The 21,899-nt window shown below is 37.6% G+C and overlaps 1 protein-coding gene across 3 annotated transcripts in view; it reads right to left on the reverse strand.

Moving 5' to 3' along the window:
* Nucleotides 1-8,971: 8,971 nt before the first annotated feature.
* Nucleotides 8,972-21,899, reverse strand: part of NCAPH (non-SMC condensin I complex subunit H) — a 43,146-nt gene continuing 30,218 nt past the window's right edge. For 2 of the 3 annotated variants that reach the window (XM_074287600.1, XM_074287599.1), the window contains exons 13-19: nucleotides 21,360-21,482; nucleotides 20,125-20,232; nucleotides 18,640-18,828; nucleotides 17,876-17,992; nucleotides 16,340-16,422; nucleotides 15,750-15,825; nucleotides 8,972-9,544 (exon numbers count right to left, since the gene is read on the reverse strand). In XM_074287600.1, the coding sequence (XP_074143701.1) occupies nucleotides 9,485-9,544; nucleotides 15,750-15,825; nucleotides 16,340-16,422; nucleotides 17,876-17,992; nucleotides 18,640-18,828; nucleotides 20,125-20,232; nucleotides 21,360-21,482 (756 nt within the window). In that variant the 3' untranslated portion in view covers nucleotides 8,972-9,484. The remainder of the gene's footprint in view (nucleotides 9,545-15,749; nucleotides 15,826-16,339; nucleotides 16,423-17,875; nucleotides 17,993-18,639; nucleotides 18,829-20,124; nucleotides 20,233-21,359; nucleotides 21,483-21,899) is intronic. The other variant, XM_074287601.1, reaches the window with a different exon arrangement.

Raw genomic sequence — 21,899 nt, forward strand, 5'->3', positions numbered from 1 at the left:
GAAGAAGCCAAGAAGCAGAAGGAGGCCCTGCATCCCTGATGTAGCAGATAGACTGTGAAAAGACTTTCCAAAGTCGTCTTCTAAAGGACTGTTTCCTCATCTATCAAATGAAGACAATGGGACCTAATGTCCTGGGCCAGGCTTGCCTCAAGTTATCTAGTGGTTCAGGACTGGGATTAGACCCCAAATGAGGCATGTATAGGCCATATAATTGTTAGGAAGACAAATTTTACACAGCAAGAGTGTGATGATGATCTATGACAGACTTAGCTCTTCCCAACAAAGTATTCAAGTACTTTATTCAAAGTAATTCCAATCGACTTGAGATGGAAAGTGCCATCCATATCTAGAGGGAGAAACTATGGAGAATGAATGTAGATAGAAGCATACTATTTTCACCTTTATTTTTCTTTCTTGTAATTTTTTGCCCCTGTTGGTCTGATTTTTTTTTGCACAACCCAACAAATATGAAAATATATTTAACATGATTGTACATGTATAACCTATGTCAGATTGCTTGCTGTCTTGGGGAGGGGGGGAGGAAAAGGAGGAAGGAAGAAAAAATTTGGAACTCAAAATCTTACAAAAATGAATGTTCAAAACTATCTTTACATGTGTTTGGAAAAATAAAATGCAATTGAGAAAAAAAGGCAAATGTTACTGGGCAGTAGGATCAAAAGGATATTCAACAAAGATAGAGTTGGTTCAGTTGGGGGCAGTTTATCTCACCTCCCATTTGCCGTTACAGCCCAGCTGTTCAGAAGGATGGATTGAGTGTCAAGCCTGAGGGATATGAATTGCTTATCCATGTACTGGGTTTTTGTGTCACTGAGAATCACTTCAGTAGTTCCAACCCTAGTTCCCTGGACCAATAGTCTCAAGAACAACTTCATTGCTAAAAAAACAAACAAAACAACAACAACCCTAAACAGTAAACTAGCCTATAGGGCAGAAGCCTTTCAGTCCCCTCTCTAGTTGTAGCTATTGCTCCTACCATACCTGTCCTATCTCTCTCACTTGACTCATGGGACCAAGGGAGAAAACAGATGTGAAGGTTGTTCTTATGTAGATATATATTTAAATATATATGTATATATGCATATATAGTATCGTACTTTATGGTGGTTAGTATTATTCAAGTCATTTTAGTCATGGCTGACGCTTCATGACCTCATTTGGGTTGGTTTGTTTTTTTAGCAAAGATACAGAGTGGTTTGCCATTTCCTTTTCCATATTTGACTTGAGTAAAACCTGAAGGACTATATATGCTATTTATTAATGTATGTCTACATACCAAAGGGAGCAAGGTAGTGCAGTGAATAGAGTGCTGAGCCAGCAATCAGAAAGACCTGAGTGCAAGTTTAGCCTAAAACACTTGACTAGTTGTGTGACTCTAAGAAAATCATGAACCTCTGTCTGTTTCAGTTTTCTTACCTATAAAATGGGGATGGTAATAAAAGCACCTACTTTCCAGGAGTGTCATGAGGATCAAATGAAATGTTATTTATAAAAAGTGTTTATGCATTTTTTTCCTTTTGGGAGAGATTTAATTTTAGGGGCATAGCCTATGTTTTTAATGCCCATTCAGACCAATAATTATAAATTATTATTATACACAGTGCATTCCTTCTTCTTCAGAATATCCCTTTCTATGAGGTGAGTATGGATTATTTCTCTTAGTTTTATAAGAGGTTCACTGATTTAGTCAGTTAGACAGGAAGCAATTAATAGAGGCAAACCCTTCAACCTAGAAATCCTGACACATAGGTCAGTGCCTTTGCTCACTAGGGACACAGTTTCCTGACCTTGTCAGATTCCTAAAAGGAAGCGGATTCAAGATATGAAATGAATAAGTAGTTCAATTGTTGAACAACTACCAAATGTATTTTAAACAATACATTTACAAATTAGTGGCCCTACTCATTAAGCTACATCTCAATTAGCTCTCAATTCAATCTAGAAAATATTAAGAATATTTACTAGGTGCTAGGGATACAAAGAGTGACAGTTAGATGGCCTGGTTGATAAAGCACTAGACTGGGAATCAAGAAAACTGTCTTCCTGAGTTCAAATCTGGCCTCAGACACTTACTCACTGTGTGATCCTGGGCAAGTCACTTCACCCTGTTAACCTCAGTTTCCTCATTGTAAAATGAGCTCAAGAAAGAAATGGCAAAACACTCCAGAATCTTTGCTAAGAAAGCTCCAAAAGGAGTTATGAGCCCAACATGACTGAACACCCACCAGGGATGTAAAGACCAAAACACCTCCACGATTCCTTCCTTCAAGGAGCATACATTTTATTGGAGGGCTACATCATGTATAAATATAAGTAAATACCAATAATTTGAGAGGAAAAAGGGAGGGAAAGGGGGAAAAAATTGGGGGTTGGGGGAAAGTTTATCCATGCAAAGTGGCACATGAAGTGAGCCTTGAACAAAGCTTGGGATTCCAACAGGTGGAGGAGAGGAGGAAGTAAATTCTATGCACGAGGGAACAGTGTGCAAATGTGAGATGGAATGATAGGTTGGGGAAGAGCAAGTTGGTAAATTCAGCTGGAACAGAGTGTGAAAGGGATTACTGTGAGATAAGCCTAGAAAGATAGACTGGAGCCATATTGTGAAGGTCTTTAAATGCCAAACTGAGTTTTACCCTAGAGATAATAGGGAGTTTTATCTTATCAAACTGTTTGATCCTAGAAATAATGAGGAACTATTCAGGAAAATGATATGACCAGCTTTGTAATTTGGCAGCTATAAGAAGGATAGATTTAACAGGGGAGAACTTGAGTTTGAACATTCAATTCAACTGTCACAATAGCACAATAGTGAAGAAGTGATGGGGCTTTCCCTAGAAAAGTGTAGTGAGAGAGGAAAGGAAGCCTTGGATATTATGGAGGTAGAATGAACACAACTTGTCAACTAACTGGATACAGATATTGAGGGAGAATAAAGAATGGAAGGAACCTCACTGTTGCAATTCTAGATGACTGGAAACATGATGGTCCCCCTAGTATGGAAAGCAAAATGTAAATGAGGACTTGGAACTCAGCTGTCCAATAAATGAATGACAAATCATTTATTCCACACTTAACATTGTGCTAAACACTGAGGCCGATGGGGGTTGAGGTCCCATTGAGATTCCTTTCTGATTTCCAACCCCCTATGGCTGAAGAAGCTAGAATCTTTTGATTCACAAATCCTGGTCAAAAAGCACCCCTTTTGAATTCCAATGATATTTGGGCTTTCCCAGTCTCCACTTTCTACTCAGGTATCCCCAACCCCCACAAACAGCTTCTTCCTTATCCAAGGACCTATTGAATTCTATTCAATGCTAACCCTGGCCTAAACCAGCCAGGAGCCTGGGACTCTACCCACCTTCAAGATTATATAAAGGGGAACCCTGGAAGTCTACTCTTTGCAGGAGCCCCCCAAACATGGTATCCTTCTGGCCATGTAAGGGTTCCTGTCCGCCCGGCGACCACCTCTGGCCCTGGCATCTTTCTACCTTTGTCCTTACTACTAAACCCCTACAATAAACCTTTTTTTTATCAATCTAGGTTTGGGGGCCTGTAAATTCCTTTACAGGGGACTCTGTACTGTCCCTGGACTATCCTTGCGAGACCCAAAAGGGTTTCCTCCTTCCTAACTCTCATCAAGGCTACAAATGATTAAGCAAGAAAGTGTCTACTTGCAAGAAGTTAACATTGTAACTAGGTTCCACACCAATACTCTAGAAGTAAAACTCTAAGGAACCAACAGAGCTGTTTACCAACTATACAGTACAATACCTAGCACACGGTAGATGCGTAGTAAATATTTGTTAATTTAGTTGAATGTATACCTATAAGCATTAAACAGTTCACCTGTTGTGACATGAGACATAGAACCAGAGACTTTCTTCCGTCCTAATTAATCTAAATTCCTAAGAGTTTTTTCTCTGCCAGTGTGAGAACAGTTTCTTCAGTGAAAAAGAACAAAAGCCCATGAGAAACAGATCCAAGAGAGTTAGATTAGTTTACCAGCTCACTACAGCCATTTTCTTGTGTCTGCCAGAAATGAATTCTCAACAGCCTCAGGCAAGCAGAGATTTAAACAAGCTTTGTATTACACTGCTGGGACAAAGCTATTCAGAATTCTTAAAGAGGTAAGTAAACAAACCTCCAACAGATTTCACAGCCTGATATTTTTAATTGAGTGCTCAGTCTAGTCTTATGACTAGAACAAAGTCCAGTTCTTTTTGGCAAAGGTCCTTTTCTCTCAATCCAGACATCAAACCAATAGAATTACATTCACGCATATCACTAGGCTAAAAATTATCTTTAGATTAAATACACACCCTCTAGAAATTCACATACAATTTTTAAACATTTTTGCATTTTTATTAGCTCTTTCTCTTAAGAACATTGACAAGAAATTTACAAGACTGCATTAATAATGGAAGAAACTGATAAACAGACCAGAAAGGCAACTTCCTCAAGATTAAAAAATTTACAAAAAAGAAAAAAAAATTAAAGATTAATTATTAGACAATATAAGAATAATTAATTAAAGATTAAAAAATTAAAAGAAAACAAGAGATTAAAGCTTTCAGTCCTTTCACCCTGATGTCCCTCTCCCAAGTTCCAGGATCTCTTTCTAGTTCCCTAGCAAATACATGTTTGGAGGTCCCAATTGATGAGGTCCTGAGGAACTGGGTGCAGTTGGCTCAGAGGAAAAGTATTGATGGATTGTTCCCTGGGTCAGGCAGAGAAAGGCACTGATAGGAATCGGTTTAGCCTCATAGTCCTACCCTCTGTGGAGGTCATGGATAGTCCCACCTTGTTATATTTGGTCAGAAATTTAAGTTATGTCAAGCCCCCAGAGTTAGATTTCCCCTATAAATCTATCCATGGCTCACACCATCTTGGCTGTGATAACCGTTTGGGTTATAGTCCACCATGACACTCTGCCTGATGGGTTTTTCCCCTCTCACATAGCACCCCACTTCTCTCTTCCCCCCCCATACCTTATGACATTCTTCTCCTTATAGTTAACTCTTTTAGGGTGCTAAACTCCTCTATAGATTTAGCCTGCCACCTAAGAGTATACTCCAACCTCATGGAGTATTCCCTTTCTCCTGGTTAATTGTGAGTTCCACTGAGAAATTTGTCCTTCTCATCACTGATTGCCAAAACCCTTTCCTTGCTAACCACATGCTCTCCCACTTCTATTTCATATTTACCACCATTTTATCTCTTCGTTTTGTCTGTAACCTCTTCTCCTTAATAAACCAACCTTTTGTCAAAGACAATGGCCACTGTAAATTCTTCACATGACCAAACCCCAACATTTGGTGCCTACAATGTCATTTGGTGCTAATGGGGGTAAACCCTGAAACTGTATCCCCTTTAATCTGTAAAAGAAGGGAGATTCGGGGTCTCAGGCTCTCCCCGGGGAAAAGCATGCTTTCCCAAACAATGCCTCTCCCAGTTAAGCAGTCTCATTCAATTGGAGATCTCAGCCTGATATTGAGTGGCTCGAAACTCCAAGATAAGTACTCTCTTTTCAACTGGAAATCTAGGCCTGGGGCATTGACAACATAGAAGGAATCTCATCAATGTTGAATGAGAGCAGTCCTCAGACTGCTAATAAAAGACAACTCTGAACTCCGAATCTTTGCAGAAGTCCTAAACAGGATTGTGCTTGCCAAGGAAGCTCTCTTCTTGGCAAAGTTGCCTGCCAGGACTTTTGCCCACTGTGAAGATATCCTCTTCTCAGTGTTAACCTTTGCCATCTCCCTAACAGTACTTCGACCGAGAAGTCTGTCTCCCTAACAGGCTGGCTTCTCAGTGCCAATAAAAATCCCTTTTGCCATACAGATTTCGGGTTTTCAAATTCTTTGCATTGGACCTGCGCTGACCCCAGTTCTTGCACCTCTTCACTACAACCTCATCATTTTGCACTTCATCAGTGCTAAACCCCCAAAACATCATTTGAGTGAGACCAGCAATTGCACTCCTCAATCACATTGACGAGAGGAGCCCCAAAACTCTCTAAAATGCCTTGAAGGACAAATTCTTCTTGAATCCTGCCACTATGGGGACCCCATCCAAGGACAAGCAGCTTCATTCTGTTATCTGGGTGGGGCTGGTTGAGTCAGGAGTTTGAGATACCAATCCCATTGAACTAGAGAAACACCCATTCAATTTTAAGATTTTCTATTCAGTTCCAGGTAGAGCTAGTTAGCTCAAGCTGAAACCCAGCTTGTAGATAAAAAGAGCCAACATGGAACTCCACCCACTAGCCCCCACTATTCCCCTTTGGCTTGTAACCAAAGCTTCTATTGTAAAAGAGCCATTCTTAAACCCTCTCTTTGCAGAGGACCTAAGATGCCAAGGAATCTCACTTTCTGGCATAGCAACCTCTGCCCACTGGGATGATATTCTCTTCCAGTGTTACCTTCTCTTTATCCTCACCTATTTCCCTAACGAGACTTTATATCTCTCTGTCAGGATTTCTCTGCTAGAAACTTTATACTTCCCTGCCAGGACTTTGCCACTAAGGAATTTAGCCTTTCTATTCATGCATAGCAAAGGCTGACTTCCCAATGCCAATAATAAACTTCTTTTACCAATCTAGGTTTTCAGGTCCGTAAATTCCTTACGAAGAATCTCTGTGCTGCCAGAAGGGGGTTCCCACAATTCCCTACACATGCGCCAAATCCCAAGGGGATTTAGGGGAGCCAAACCTCTCCATTTGGTTCCCTGAACCCCAAACCTGCCACTAACTTCATTATTTAATTCCCTGACCACCAGGAACCCTAATCTCATCATTTGGTTCCCTGACCACCCTAAATCTCATCAACATCACCAATGCTACTATATATATATATATCATTTTATTTTCCTTGCTTTCTCAGTAGGGAGGAGTAAGGGAGAGAAGATAATTTTTTTGAAAAAAAAAAAGTTATAAAAAACCAATTGCCACCACACTTCATCATACTTAATATTACTATAACAACATTATTCTATTTTGGTTTTGCTTTTTAAATTTTTTTAGATGTTATTGTTCTTTCCATTTTATTCTTTAAAAAGAATTAAAAAAAGAAAGATGAAAAGGAAAACAAGATAAGACAAAACAGAACATTCAACATATTTAAAATACATAACAATTCAAATTCAAAATTCAAAATAGATAACAATAAATTACCAGTTCAAGAAAGGATATATAATAGCAGAAGAAATTATTTTCACGAGTGTCCATCTTTTCTTTACTTCCTTGTAGGTTGTTCTTTTACTCTCTGATGAACTTTTTTTTTTTTTTTACTTTATTCTTTTTTTCCCCTTTTCATTCTTCCCCATCTCCCCCAAGCAGGCTATAATTAAGGATATATTTAGGTATGCATATACAGATACACACACACACATATAAAGCCCCCCTTTTCCTATTCCTGCTAAATCTTTGCTTTAATTTTGCTCCTTAACTTGCCTTGCTATTACTTAACCTCCCCCTACCCATGGATCCCTCCCTTGTCTTCTTCCTCCACTCTTTGATTTCTCCTTAGCCCATCCATTCCCCCTTATTTCTTTATAGATTTTGAAGGGTTAAGATACTCTTCATGTATATATATGTAATGTTCCCATTCCCCAATATGTAGATTTTCAGAACTATGAGCCCCCCTGCTCATACTATGGTTATATGGCACTAAAAAAAGGCTCGAGACAAAATTTCTGGGTAATTTAATAATTAATAATGCCAACATTTTAATAAATAGATGGTCATTCAGCATCTCTCATAGACCAAAGACAATCATGGTGATGGATTCTCAATTTTTATGCCCTTTTGGAAGAGGAGTGAGAATGGAGACTTTCATATTCTGACCTTGTCACCCCAAGCACCTAGAGCACATTTTGTACAAAGGGGTCACTTAATAACTACTTGTTAAATTTAAAGCTTTGCTTTTGTCAGGTTGCTCACTTCCCAATTCAAAAGCCTTCAAATGCTACCTAATGCTTCAGGTTAAAATTCATATTCCTTAGCCTGACATTGAAAGTACATCCTCCATAATCTGACTTCCATTTGTCTTTTTCACATTTATCTGATACTGAATTTTGTACATTTTCCTTACAATAACCCCATTAGATATTAGAGTGCTGTTTCTGTTTTAAGAGATCAGAAGTTAAGTAAAAATGTTCTATCTGGAATTTCAACCAAAGCTGACCTTCAGACTCAGTCCCTATTTTTCTTCTCCAATTCCCATAAGGCTTGTCCTGTCTCCAGCCAAGGTGGCCTACTTAAAGACCATTGCACCAGTGCTCCTATTTTGCTCTTTGACTAAAATGATGTTTTCTTCCCCAACTACCTAATCATTTTGTTTTCCAAATACATGTAAAAATACTTTCCAACATTCATTTTGTCTTTTGTGTTCTAAATTTTTCTCCTCCTCTTTTTTACCTCCCCACTTCCTCAAGACAGCAAGTTATCTGATATAGATTAAATTATTATACTTTATTTCAATGAGAGCATGTGCTGCCTCTTCAGCCAGACTATAAGTCCCTCAAGTTTGAGGTGCATGAGAGGGGAGCACCCAAGAATCAGATGTAAAACTCATAGAAACTTAAAGCCCCTCAATTTTTTTCATGAGGAAACTGAGCTGAAAGGTTAAATGATTTGCCCAAAATTACACAAGTATAAACAGCAGAGCCAGAACTCAAACCCGGCTCTTCTGACTCCGAATCCCACTTTTGTCATACCTCTTATACTTTTACGTTGCACAAAAGACCTCTAAATTAACAAAGTCTGATTTATCTCTAAGTCAGCTGAAAGGCCCAAAGCATTTATTAAACATCTACTATGAGCCAGGCACCCATAATGGTACTCTGAACACATACATACATACAATCACACACCATATAAATATATAATTTCTATGCATACATTTTCTTCAGCTATAAAATTAAATACACGTAATGATTATCAACAGGCAAAGGGTTCCGATTATCAATTTTATTTCATAAACATTATTTATACATACATATTTAGAGAGTTCCTAAAATTTTTTAAAACTTCATATGTACAAAATTATCAAGTAAAAACCAATGAAAAAATTTTCCAATTGCAATTTGTGTGGGAATCACACATTAGATAAAATAACAAGTGATCAGCCTCAAAATGACCAGTCAGAATAGCCATGAGGTTGTATAATCTAAAATAGCACTATCCCTCCCTGACCTTTCTTCTCTTAACTGGGTGATGAAAAAAAAAACAAAAAACAATACAAGGCAGATAGTTTTCACTACCCACAAGATGCTCCAAGGTGCTAATTGTCATAGCAAAGAAACATTGCACCTGAATTAGAGTCCACCTAAATTTGCATCTCAAGCATTTAATGAGAATTCATCAAGAGATATTCATAACATCCTGCCACCAGCAAAGAGAGTAACTTTTGGTTCCTTTTAGCATAGCAGGATGAAGGCCTCCTTATGATCTCGCTGCAGTGAAGGATCAATTCCCTTGTATAACAAGAACATCGGAAAGGTCTTCCACTACTTTCAGTGTCAAATTCTGAAGAAACAATACAAAAACAGATATCAAAATCACAACAGAATTATCAAAATCACTAACCCAAAATAAAAGAAACCAAAAATCAAATTACCATCAGACAATGGTAGATGTCAAAGCCCAATCTAGAGGAGAGAAACATTATCCAAACTATTCCTAGGTCCTGGCAAATGATGTATAAATGTGCTCTCTTTGGACTCTGACCATGTAAGTTATTCTCTACAATGGCCGCATTTGTGCTAGGTGCATCAGAAGGGAGGTAAACTGAACTATTCCTAGCATTCTTGTTTTGCTGTTAAAGTAAACATTCTTTTTAATAATAAGTTTTGTAGTTTGGGGTTAAACAGATTTGTGGCCAGAGTCTCATCTTCTGTAGGGTGCATTGATATATGCAGAATGAAAGGCATTTCACGAAAGGCTTTCCTCAAAACTCTTAAATGGCTGATCTTTGTCCATGGCTCTTTCCATGACTTTCCCTTCTTCTATCCTACACTGGGCAGAAATGCCACATAAATATTCCTATATTACCTTTTGATTGTACAAAGTGTATCTTTTTTCCCTCTTTCTATCTCACCCCAAAAAACTCTTGATTCTCAATAGATAATCTACATAAGCAATCCAATTATAGTTAATTTTAACTTTCCTTCCAGAAGTTACTGGCATTTAAAAAGAAGGCAGTATCCAACCCAAGTAAGTATCTAATTGGCAGAATATGTTCAAGACATAAGGAAGCTAACTTAGCCATTCCCTCTCAGGTGCCATTTTTCAATCATAAGAGCTACAGATTGTATAGTTCAGTTCCTCATTTTACAAATAAAAAATCTGAGACTTCAGACCTACTTAACTTGCCCAAGGTCATACTTGGCAGAAGTAGGACTCAGATCACTTTTCTGGCACTTTCTTTCTTACATGGTCTCTGGGAAGATAGTAGGATGCTACACCAAATTGCAAAGAAACCTCAAAAATCTAGCTCAATTCCCCCATTTTTCCACTAAGGTCTTGACAAGATTCATTATTTTACTCAACAACACACAGGTGTACAGTTAGGATTTGAAGCCAAATCTCTGCCTTCAAACTCCCCAGTTTTTCCTGTGTGAACCTAACTCTGAAAAGTCTTTTAAGACCTCCCCCATTACTCTTCCCTGCACCCTCTAATCTTTGAATAAAGGACTTATTTAATAAATGCAAAATATAAAATGTTGGCATGGAATTAAATATCTCTTCAGGGGAAATAATCTAACTCTCGGCCATGGCCTCTAAACTTTATTCTATCAGTTCTGGTCTCAAGTAGCAGTGATTTTCAAGACTGGCTTCTATGTTAACTTGCTCTATGTTTAGCTATAGCTAAAAAAGTACTAGAAGGTTGAGTTAAAGTATAAAGCACCTTCTTCCTGCCTTCCCTCCTTGTTGCAGACTTATTTTTAAAAACTATCAAGGTTTTTGGAGATTGCCAAAAAAGAGAAATTAATCTATAGTAAATTCAGAAAAGCTGCTAACTCCCTATAACTATTGCTCATCTACATTTCATAATGGTTCTCAAAACTACCTCCTCTTCCAGTTAATTTTTTTTTTTTTTTTTTTGCTGAGGCAATTGGGATTAAGTGACTTGCCCAGGGTCACACAGCTAGGAAGTGTTAAGTGTGTGATGCCAGATTTGAACTCAGCTCCTCCTGACTTCAGGGCTTGTGCTCTATCCACTGTACCACCTAGCTGCCCCTCAATTTTTTACTAACTGAGAACCTCTATTGGCATTTTAAGAAATGTGTCATGCCCCTAAGAAGGTTACCCAGTTAGTTTATAGTGCCATTGGGAATGGGGAAAAAAATTGCAAGAAAGAAAAAAATTGCTGAAATGATACTAAATGGAAATTAAGTGAGCCAAGTGTATTTTCCTAGTGCTCCTAAGACCTGAGTTCTCATAGATCACATTAAGTTGTTATTCTGAACGTCATGGCAAACATTACAAAGAAAAACCCTTTCAATAAGGCTAAAGCCAGCCAGGGATAAAGGCCTCCCTATTCACACAAGCAGGTCATGGTCTGTAACTTTCCCCTCATTCTTCAAATGCTGACTGCTCTGGGGTTATTTCCAGAGAGACCTGTCTAACAAAAAAGAACAAGGGCTGTACTGTTAGGAGAAGCTGAGCCAATGCTGTGGTCAGAGAATCTCTGCAGTTGGTTCAAACCTGTTATCACATATTTTACAGCTTCATCATGCTCTAGCAGAAACTGGCTTATCAAAGCACAATGTACTGTAGGTAAAGCTAGAGAACGGATTGTTTTTAATGTTTTGTGCAAATATATGAGATCTATGAGACCAGCTTTGTAAAGGAAAAGAAAATGCAGTTCTGTCAAGATGTTCCTGGATGTTTAGTTAGGGAAGTCCTTGTTTTTAGAATAAATGACTGTTTAACCTGCTTATTATCTATAATTATCTACACTGCTGCAGGAAGGAACATGGAGTGCAAGCCAGAAGACCTGTGTTGTGGTCTCAGCTTTATCATTAATTAGGTGCATTTAGGCAAATCACTTTCTCTCTTTAGGCCTCAGTTTCCTCATCTGTAAAATGAAGGGATTACACTTGATGGTTTTCTTTGTGCTGAATTGACAACAGATTTGAGATAAGTCAATAGAGCAGTCAAAGAAGCTAATGCAGTATTAGATCCAGAACTAGGAAAGTGACAGTTCTTCTGTATTCTATGTGGTCATACCATATCTGGAATATTGTGTCATTCTGGGTGCTAAGGCTGGAGTACACTCAGAAGAGAAACAATAGCAAAAAGAAACAATAGGAATGATTAAAATAGGTCAATATGTTTGCCCAGAGAACTTACTGATCAACTTGTATATTTTTTAAAATGTAAAGGGAGAAGGCAGCTAAGCAATAATAAACACAAAAAGAGTGATGATGAGCATTGAAGTTCTAAGTGGGCTGAATTTGTTAAAGAAAGCTAAAGGGCTTTGATTAACCATATGAGGGAAAAGAGAAGGATCAAAGAAAGGTTTTTAAATTGGAAAAAGGAAAAAAAAAAATTGGTTACCCAGGAAAAGAATGCCAATTAAATAAGGAGACAGTTTGAAAGCACCTAGTTCTCTTTGAAAAATTGAATCACCAGAGCTAGTCAAACTACATCAGACATTATGACAGAAATGGGAGAGGTTTGGCTGCTGAAACACTTGTAGAAATCTCTGAAAGATAACTGAGAGGAAAAAAGGGCAAGAAGAGAGGGATTGGTACCAGTGAATAAGAAAAAGATAAATTTTGTCCCAGTTTGCAAAGAAGATCAGAGAATGTATCCCAAATTATATAGTACATCAAGGTTGACTTTGATTCCTGGCAAAATATCTTACAGTGTTATGGTTAATCTCTAGGGGGCAAGGGGAAGAGGTGAACCCAAGGTCACTGCACGATTTTTTTTTTTTTTTTTAATGTAGAATTACTACCAACTTGTAGATCAAGGGACTACTCTAAACAGAGCATATCTAAATTTCAGCAAAGCATTGAATAAAATTTCTTGTGCTTTTCTTATACATGAGATAGAAAGATATGTACTAGATGGAAATCTAGTTATGTAGACTCAGAGCTCTTATGATATAAGCTAGATGATTGGTACAAAACTAGTAGGATGAAATTTAAAAGAGACAACAAAAAAGTCTTACACTTGAATTTTTAAAAAAATAAACTTCATAGTACAAAAGAGAGAAAACATATTTAACTGTAAAATATCTAGGGAATTTAGTAACTTTCAAGCTCAATATAATTTAATATTACAATATGACAGTAAGACAAGGTAATACAATCTTGAGTTTCATTGAGAGGTACACTCTTCAGACCAGAGGAAGTAATAATCAGTGGACAGACCACCTTTGGATTATTCCTTAATTCTGGGTGTTATAATTTAGGAGAGACATTAATAAAAGTTCAATAGCACCTACAGAAGAACAAACATGCTGATAAAAAGTCTCAAGGCTTATGAGGATCAGTTAAAAGAGCTGAGAATGTATTTTGTCTAGAGAAGAAAAAATTGGAGAAGGAATAGGTACCTTCAAATATTTGAGGGATTGTCTTGTAAAAGAATTAGACATATTTAATTTTGTCCAAAAGAGTAGGAACCGAAAGCACCAAAGGTGAAAGGTGCAGGAAAGCAGAATTCAGCTCAAAATAATAAATGATATGCTTTGGGAAACAAGATGCTCTATCATTAGATGTTTTCAAACAAAAGCTGAATTACTATCTATCAGAAATAGGCTGTAGAATGGATTTTTTCATTGGTTTGAATTGAACAAGATAAATGACTATGAGACTCCTTATATTTATTTATTTTTCTTTTTCTTTCTTTCTTTTTTTTTCTTTTGCTGAGGCAATTGGGGTTAAATGACTTGCCCAGAATCACATAGCTAGAAAGTGTTAAGTGTCTGAGATCAGATTTGAACTCAGGTCCTCCTGACTTCAGGGCTAGTGCTCTATCCACTGCGCCACCCAGCTGTCCCCAAGACCCCTTCTAATTGGATGCTATGAGTCTATGAGAAATGTACAATAGAATGCCTTTTTGCTCCTTCATATTGCAGCTTTCTGTACATTTTCAATAGCAATGTCCAACTAAGAAAAACAATGTTCATTTTTCCTTTTGTGGGGGAAGGAAGAGTATGCAGCAATCTAGGAAAATACATATTACAATAACAATCAGTGCCCTAAAAAGTGAAGACACTGGACTGGTCTCTGAGGTTTGGGTTCTCTACATCTCTAAAGTATCCAACACTTCTTAAAGAAAGATTTTAAGAGAGAATTTGTTAACATCCAAATTTCATTCTCTACTCTGCCATTTTTCACAAAGAGAAAGTGAATGGGGCTGGAATGAAATATAGTGGGAGACATCAACATCCACACCACAGAGCAGGGCACTCAAGTTTCTTTCAGAGACTCCAACATTCTTTATTCTTCATGCAAAACTAGATATTTCTAACCCAATAAACACTACTGAAAGAATACTACTCCACTGATACGACATTTTTGGAGTATTGATCTGGAAACATACCTCGTCTATATTTATGTTTTTATACACACCTCACATACTAGAAAATAAACAAGTCCATCTTTCACAGCCACAGAGCAGAGTGCAAAGGGTGCACTACAAATGTTGGTATTGTTCAAATGTTCAGTTTTTATAATTACAGTCACAAAGGATCTATGAAGTCATCTTGTCCATCCCCCTTGTCCAATTTATGAACTGTCAAACGATCAAAATCACTACTCGATTTTGCCAACTAAACTTTCTTTCCCTTTGGAATTAGAAAGCACATTACTCAATTTCATTCTGTGGTGAACATTTAGTTGAGCAGTGGATGCTTTCTAAGGGTTTGACGGGCAGCATTATAGGAGGATGTTTTTCATCTTGCTTCTGACACTCAAAGTATAGGCCTAGAGAACTGAATGAATAAAGTGTTGTACAACACTGATGATTATCCAAAAAGACACAATCATGGGCATATAGGAAATCTAAAATGATTGACCTTTTAGAGTCCTTGGTAATGGCAGCCTTTACCTTGCTATCTAACTGAAGCTCCAGACCACTGCACTTATCTAATTGATATTGTCTATTCTGTCTTCTTTTTTCTGACCATCACGGTTCTTACCCCACTAACATTAAAAGCTCTACTTCAGGCCATTCATTATTTTTCATTTCCTCTGTCTTTCTCTCTCCCTTCCTTGAAACTATCCTCATTGCTGAATCAGATGAATTCCAGTTTTTCCTAGGTCTTGTGTCTTGGCTTTGGGATCAGGAAGTTTGGGTTTTCAGAGTTACTAGCCAAAGAAAAGATTTTTCTTCAAGTCAGTTAAGCAACTAACCACAACATATTATCCAAAATCTTAATTTTTAGGGCTTTTCTTGGATGTTTTCATTGCTGTACATAATTGGATTCTATTTTGGTAACTTCTAGATAAGTAGCCTACTACTACTATAATCTAAGAAAAACAAAGGGGATGGAGGTTGCAAAGTGGATAGAGCAGCCCTGAAGTCAGGAGGACCTGAGTTCAAATCCAACCTCAGACACTTCACACTTCCTAGTTATGTGACCTGGGGCAAGTTACTTAACCCCAATTGCCTGGGGGGGAGGAGGGAACAGCAAAATTTATCTGTTCAAAATAGAAGCTAAAATGGGGTGCCCTTGCTATCCAGTGACATTATGCTCACCAAATCATTTACCTACCTTTTCATTAGCTAAATGTAAGAGACAGGCAAATGCCAGAGGTACAGAAAGATTCTGAGCCATCAGAGGGGGTAAGCTGTAAAACAAAAGAGAGGAAATAGTAAGATACAAAATAGGTGCTAAAAACAAAATCTCTTTCATTAAGCATGAATCATATATATAAACAAAGAATAAACTAGTAAGAAACAAAGAAATATTTTAAGTGCTTGTAACCAATAGGTTGAAAAATCCCAAACCTTTGGTTCTATTCAAGTCCTTGGCAAGGAATAACTTCTCAGGTTACTGGTCTGGGCTCATGTCAACTAATATGCCAGTGCAGAGCCCAACTAGAGAGTGACACACAATTGGGACAAAAAGCAGACTGCTTTTAAATCACGTGACAGTAAGTACAAATAACTAGTGCCTTTGTCCTGTCACATGATCTGTTAGTTGCTGTTTTCAATCAAGGAATAAGCTGGAACACTTGTGCCTTAAGCTTTATAAAAAGTGAGAAGAAAAAAGCACTTAATGAGTTCACAACATTGATAACCTCAACAGTTAACCTGACTGTAGGCTTCAGCTGCCCTTCAACTAGAGGCTTTGGTACTTACTTCTTTAGAAGATCCTTTGTAAGATCACTGAAAATCTTCTCATCTGGTACCACGTCCAAGTTCCCTTTTGGCTCAATTTCATTCTAGTTTTATAAAGGAAAAGGGCATTGAGAAGAAAAGTAGATTTGCTTTTTTTTCTTAGCAGTAATATTGAAAAGCTCAAAGACTGCTCTTCTGGGTGGAGGGGATAACAACACACGAAGGAACCTGTATTTCAACTCATTTATTTTGCTTATGTTTTCTCCTCTAAGAAGACTATCTTTTGTTTGAGAAGTAAAGAATCAAAGTAGTTAGCAGGTTGTAGAAATCCAAAATAAACTAGACTGAAAAGACATACCAGCAGCATATAGCTTCAAGTCATCAGGCCTGGGTTAACTCTACCCTGGAGAACTAAAAAGATTGTTGATGTGATTGCTAGGCTGCTACCAAAGGCTCTCAAAGATTCAGACAATGGAAGAGAGGCTACAGGACAAATAAAGGCCATATGTCATCCTAACTTTCAAAAAAGGAAGAAGGAAGTCTGCGAATAGTAAGAGTCATAAATTAGTTTCTGTTCTTGAAAAACTGTAAAATACGTTATTGAGAGAATAATTTCTGAATACTTTTAGAAAGAGAAACAACAACCATAAGCAGTTATCACAACTTCCTCAGGAACAGGCTATTCCCATCTTTCTCAGATTTTTTGCAGAGGGGAAGGACCATGGGTATAGAACACTGATTATGTCAAACTTTTTGGATCATCTGGTTAGTTTTGGTAACCAGCTGCCTAGTCTTATATTCCTTTTCCTTCTTTATTAGAAATGATGAGTCTCTGGCAGAGAGTGAGAAGATGGGTACAATGGGAAATGTAGGTGAAGTAAAAAGATATCAAGAAAAATCTACTTTCAAAAAATGATCATGCCAATCTAACTTCATTTCTTTTTTTGAAAAAGTACATTTACTAGGATATCAAAGAGTACTACAGATATTATCTACTTACATTTTACTAAAGTCTCTTATGGTTATAGAAAAGATAAAAACATAGGAAAGATAATCAGACAAATAGTTTTGGAACTGGCTCAGTGAATAGACCCCAAAATAGTAATTATTAGGTGAATTAATAAATCAACAATTTCGAACATCAGCTACTCATATCTAAAATTTTATATTTATATTTACCTATCAGTAGTAGTCACAGAAGTGATCATTTGAGATGTCCACTATCAGGATAATCACAGGTAAGAGAAAGGTTGGATCCAGTTATCTTTAAAGCAACAAAGATGCTGCTAGGCTCCTTTGCAACAACAACAAAAGGCTGAGAATTTTGTTTTACTGGATTATAGGGTTTAGAATGAGAAGGGACATGAAAGTATTTCGTCTAATCCTTTCATTTTATACAAGAGGGCATTAAAGCTCAGAAAAATTAAATAATCAACCCAACATCACACATGTATTTTCCAGAGGCCAAGACCTGAGAGTAGACCCACAGGCAATTCTTCTAAGACACACTTCTTTGTTTCCTAGAAATCAAATTATGACTAAGGAAAGACAGGATACCTCTGTAACTGCTTCTTTCTCCTGGCCATCAGTCAGCAGATTCCACATGCTCTGCTTTAATCTCTTCATGTCCATCTTTTTGGCAGTCTTGGCATAATGAATTTCAATTTTATTCACCTAAAACAGACAAGTTAGAAGAAGACAGAAGTATTTGTCTTGATTTTTATCAGGCCACTGTAGAAATGAAAGCCCAGATGCATGAAAAAGTAGCATATTAGCACATGTTAAGTTTTAATGGTGGAATTACAGATCTTACTCTGGACATATTAGGAGCAAATAAATTTGGTCACTCATTTCAAATCCATTTTCATTTATGACCATGCTCACCATTGCCTAGAATCCTAATCCAGTCAGAAATTCCCAGGTATACCTAAGGAAGTGAAGTCTGGTGAATTAAAAGACCACTATTTTGCTGATTCTTGGCTTGAAAATGGAAAATTTATCTCAATTAGTTCTATGAATATCAATATGCCTAGTCTAACAAGCTCTTCCTCTGCCAGAGCTCTTTTGGAGAACTGGTCAGTTTTACTTCATGTCTATTTATGGACAGCTAATACTAAAGTAATCAGAGTTCTCCTTCACCCACCAGCCTTCCCCAAGATTTAGAGTATCTACTCAGCCACAAAGTAAACAAAAGAAGAATAATTGGGGATGGGGGGGGAAATAAATCTTACAACTTTATCTAGTTTGTAACTTGGACAATAAACAAAAATCAATACCAAATCATCATTATTGTACGTATGTGTTAAATGTTTAAATCTTACCTTCTGTGGTTCAGCTACTAATTTTAACTCCCCATATATAGGATTATCCAATCCATTTACATCAGCATCATTTTCATTATCCTGTGAATTTCCAAATCCGGTGTTGGGATTAATTGTAAAATCAAATTGAGTCCCATTTGGTCCTACAAATAATCCATCAGGGCCATCATCATCATCACTGTCAGCAGCCTAGGCAAAGAAAAATAGCTGCTCAAGTTTTGGACAAAATGGCATGAAACTTAAAAGATGCATTCAAAACAAAACTGAAGCAAAAGGTCTTATGTTTTATGAATTTACTCAAAACTAGTAGGGACCACCAATTATACTCTTTGATTTCAGACCAAACCAAAACTAGACCACCCCAGAAACAGGTACCTCTCCTATTTTAATATCCCTAAAGATTTTAGAACTATACTCAGAAAGGAAATAAATTGCCATAAATACCAACTGATCTCTTTGATGTCTAGCTGAGAAATATAGTTCTACTGTTTGTTCAATAAACATAACTGAAGTACACAAATAAAACACAAAACGTGTGCCTTGATCATATTTGTAAGTCACTAAAAAAAAACTATAAAGACAACAATAAAAACTTTCCAAAGTTTCTCTAAGTTTGATATCTGATGAGGAAAATTTTACCAGAAGATTAAAGATTTACAAGATTTTACTGGATTAAAAAACAAAAACAAAAAACATTTTCTCTTAAGAGGTAACTGCTCCCCCCAACTCACTTACAGGAATGGAGACCCTCTAGATTACATTCCTCTGCTTCTGCTACTTATCATTCCTGCCTTTTGTTATTAGTTTCTACTTCCTCTGTGTGCCTCACTACTCCCAATGGTTGTAAATTTCTCAAAGGCAAGAACTCTCTTATATTACTTTGTCTTTCCTAAAGCTAAAGATAGAAATATCTTTTAGACAGCAGTTGTTCAGTATTGATTGATGGATTCTGTGGGCCAAATGGATTATGCTTTGGTACAAATGGCTTAAAACAAGAATGACTAGAAGCAGCACACAGTCTCTGCCCTCTGAGGAAACTTTGGGTCTGAAGGAGGAAGAGATTGCCAGGTCCTCCTGGTCGTTGGTGAACAGCTACTGTCTCTGGTAAAGGAGAGATGATTCCTGGTCAGGGGGACCCCTCAGTTGTATGAGAGGCATAAAACACAATGCCCAAATACAGGGAGCTCCAGGCCTGAAAGAAAAAATACAGCCCCTACCTTCAGTATGATGGGGGAAACCAGGCTTCCCTAGACAACCTCCAGGTTTCCTAGTATAACAGCTCAGTCTCTTCCTGAGGATGCTCTGTTTTTCTCTGCTGACAAGCAATACACACCTTCTACATACAAAATGTGCATGTCGCTGTCAGATAGATACTACCACTTATGCCAAGCAAAGGGGAGAACATGAGGCAAGTAGAAGAAACTTTTGGCAAAAAGTTTGGCAAAAATCAAATATCTCTCCCTTCCCCTCTCCCTTCCTCCTTACCGGCACTGCAGGGCAAAATTCAGAGGTATCATTAGGATTGTTATAATCATACTCTTCAATCTCATCATCCTGTTCTGATGAAGCACTCTGTGAAGTTTTCTTCCTTAACTATCAAAGAGAGATCAGAATGGCAAGTGGAAAACAGTTACCAAAAGGGGAACTAAAACTTTTAAGATGAGGGAGATAAATTCAGACACCAATATCTAATTCTACATAGAAGCACAGAATCACAGACAGAGTTAAGAATGGGCCTTGCTGGTCATCTAAGAGGTAATCATGGTATGCTGAAAGAACACTAGGTATGAGAATCAGAAGACAGGGAGGGATTGAATAGTATCCAAGCTGAGTCCCTATAGAACTATGAGCAGTTCACTTACCTTTCTGAGCCTTGATTTTCTCATTTATAAAATGAGGTAAAGTATAAGACTTCTAGGGTCCATTCTAGCTCTCTATTTTGTGATCTACTTCAACCTTTTTTATAATGCAGGAATTTTTTTCATTCCCAGCTTCCATTTCCAGGACAGAGAACTTAGAACTTCGAGGTAACTTGTTCTATTGAAGAACAGCTTTAATAGCTGTCTTGAGACCAAAAAATCTTATTTCCTCTAATTCTATTTTCAGTTTAGTTTTCAGTCTTGGCCTCTGGTACAAATCAGAATAAATCAATTTTTATATCTTTAAGGTTATTTTGTCCCTCTTTGTCTTCTGTTCTCCACACAAAACACCTCATTTTTTCAAATGTGCTTCTTGTGATATAACTACCAGATACTTCATGATTGTAGACACTATTCTCTGCAAAGTTTAATCTATGTCTCTGCTAAAATGTGCTCCAAACCAAACATAATGCTCCAGGATATGGTTTTTCTCATCTTTTTCTTTCCTCCTTTCTTCCAAAAATCTTGGGTAGATTTTCCCCCTCCTTGCCTGAAGGCAGAAGCAGCTATATATTTATCTAAATGGCTAGAGTGCTTTTAGACACCTGTGCCTTTCTTTTTCCCTTTTCTAAACATTGCTCAAAGATGAGAGTGAATATTCCCAGTTCAAGAGCCAGAAGTTAGGACAGTGGAGGATTATCAAGGTTGATGAGCTGAGTGATCATAAACACTAAGTCACCAAGTCAGCTTCTCACCTGTCAAATAGAGCTCATCATACTTAAGGTATTGTGAGGAAAGCTTTTACAAATCTTTAAGCATGTGTGGAAGCCCTGTCCTGAGCAGCCTGAGGAATAGCCTCACCTTGTTTCCTGGTTTCAGGTTCAGCTGGACAATGTTCTCTAGTTCATAGTGGAAATCAGCAGGAAGGGTGGTGGCTCTTTTACTCTGGTTGTCCAGAGTTGACTTGGCCAGTGTGGTAGCAGCCTGGAGATGAGAAATACATTTTCAAGAACCTTTAATGACAGTGACTAGAAGATACCTTTTCCTCATTAGGGGATGCAGAGGTAGGATTCTGGGAAAATGGCAGGTCAGAAAATTCCAAGCTCTCCAGATTTCCCCCACAAACAAAACAAAATTAACACCTCACAATGAACACAAACCAGTGAAAAACAAATAAGACTGGCATGATAGAGGCCTTCCAGGAACAACCTAAAGAAAAGCTGAAGAAAAATCCCAGAATTAAGGTTTAAGAGTGTGAAATGTAAACATCTCCAGGCTACCTCTGCAAAAACAGCAAGCAAGGAGCCCTGGGACTAGCCGGATTTGGAAGTACCCTTAGTCAGAACCACAGGAACTTCCACCTCTGGACATCAAGGGTAGTTAGGGGGCTTGAGTCTGGGA

Source organism: Sminthopsis crassicaudata, chromosome 2, assembly GCF_048593235.1.
Source record: "Sminthopsis crassicaudata isolate SCR6 chromosome 2, ASM4859323v1, whole genome shotgun sequence".
NCBI classification, from domain to species: Eukaryota; Metazoa; Chordata; class Mammalia; order Dasyuromorphia; family Dasyuridae; genus Sminthopsis; species Sminthopsis crassicaudata.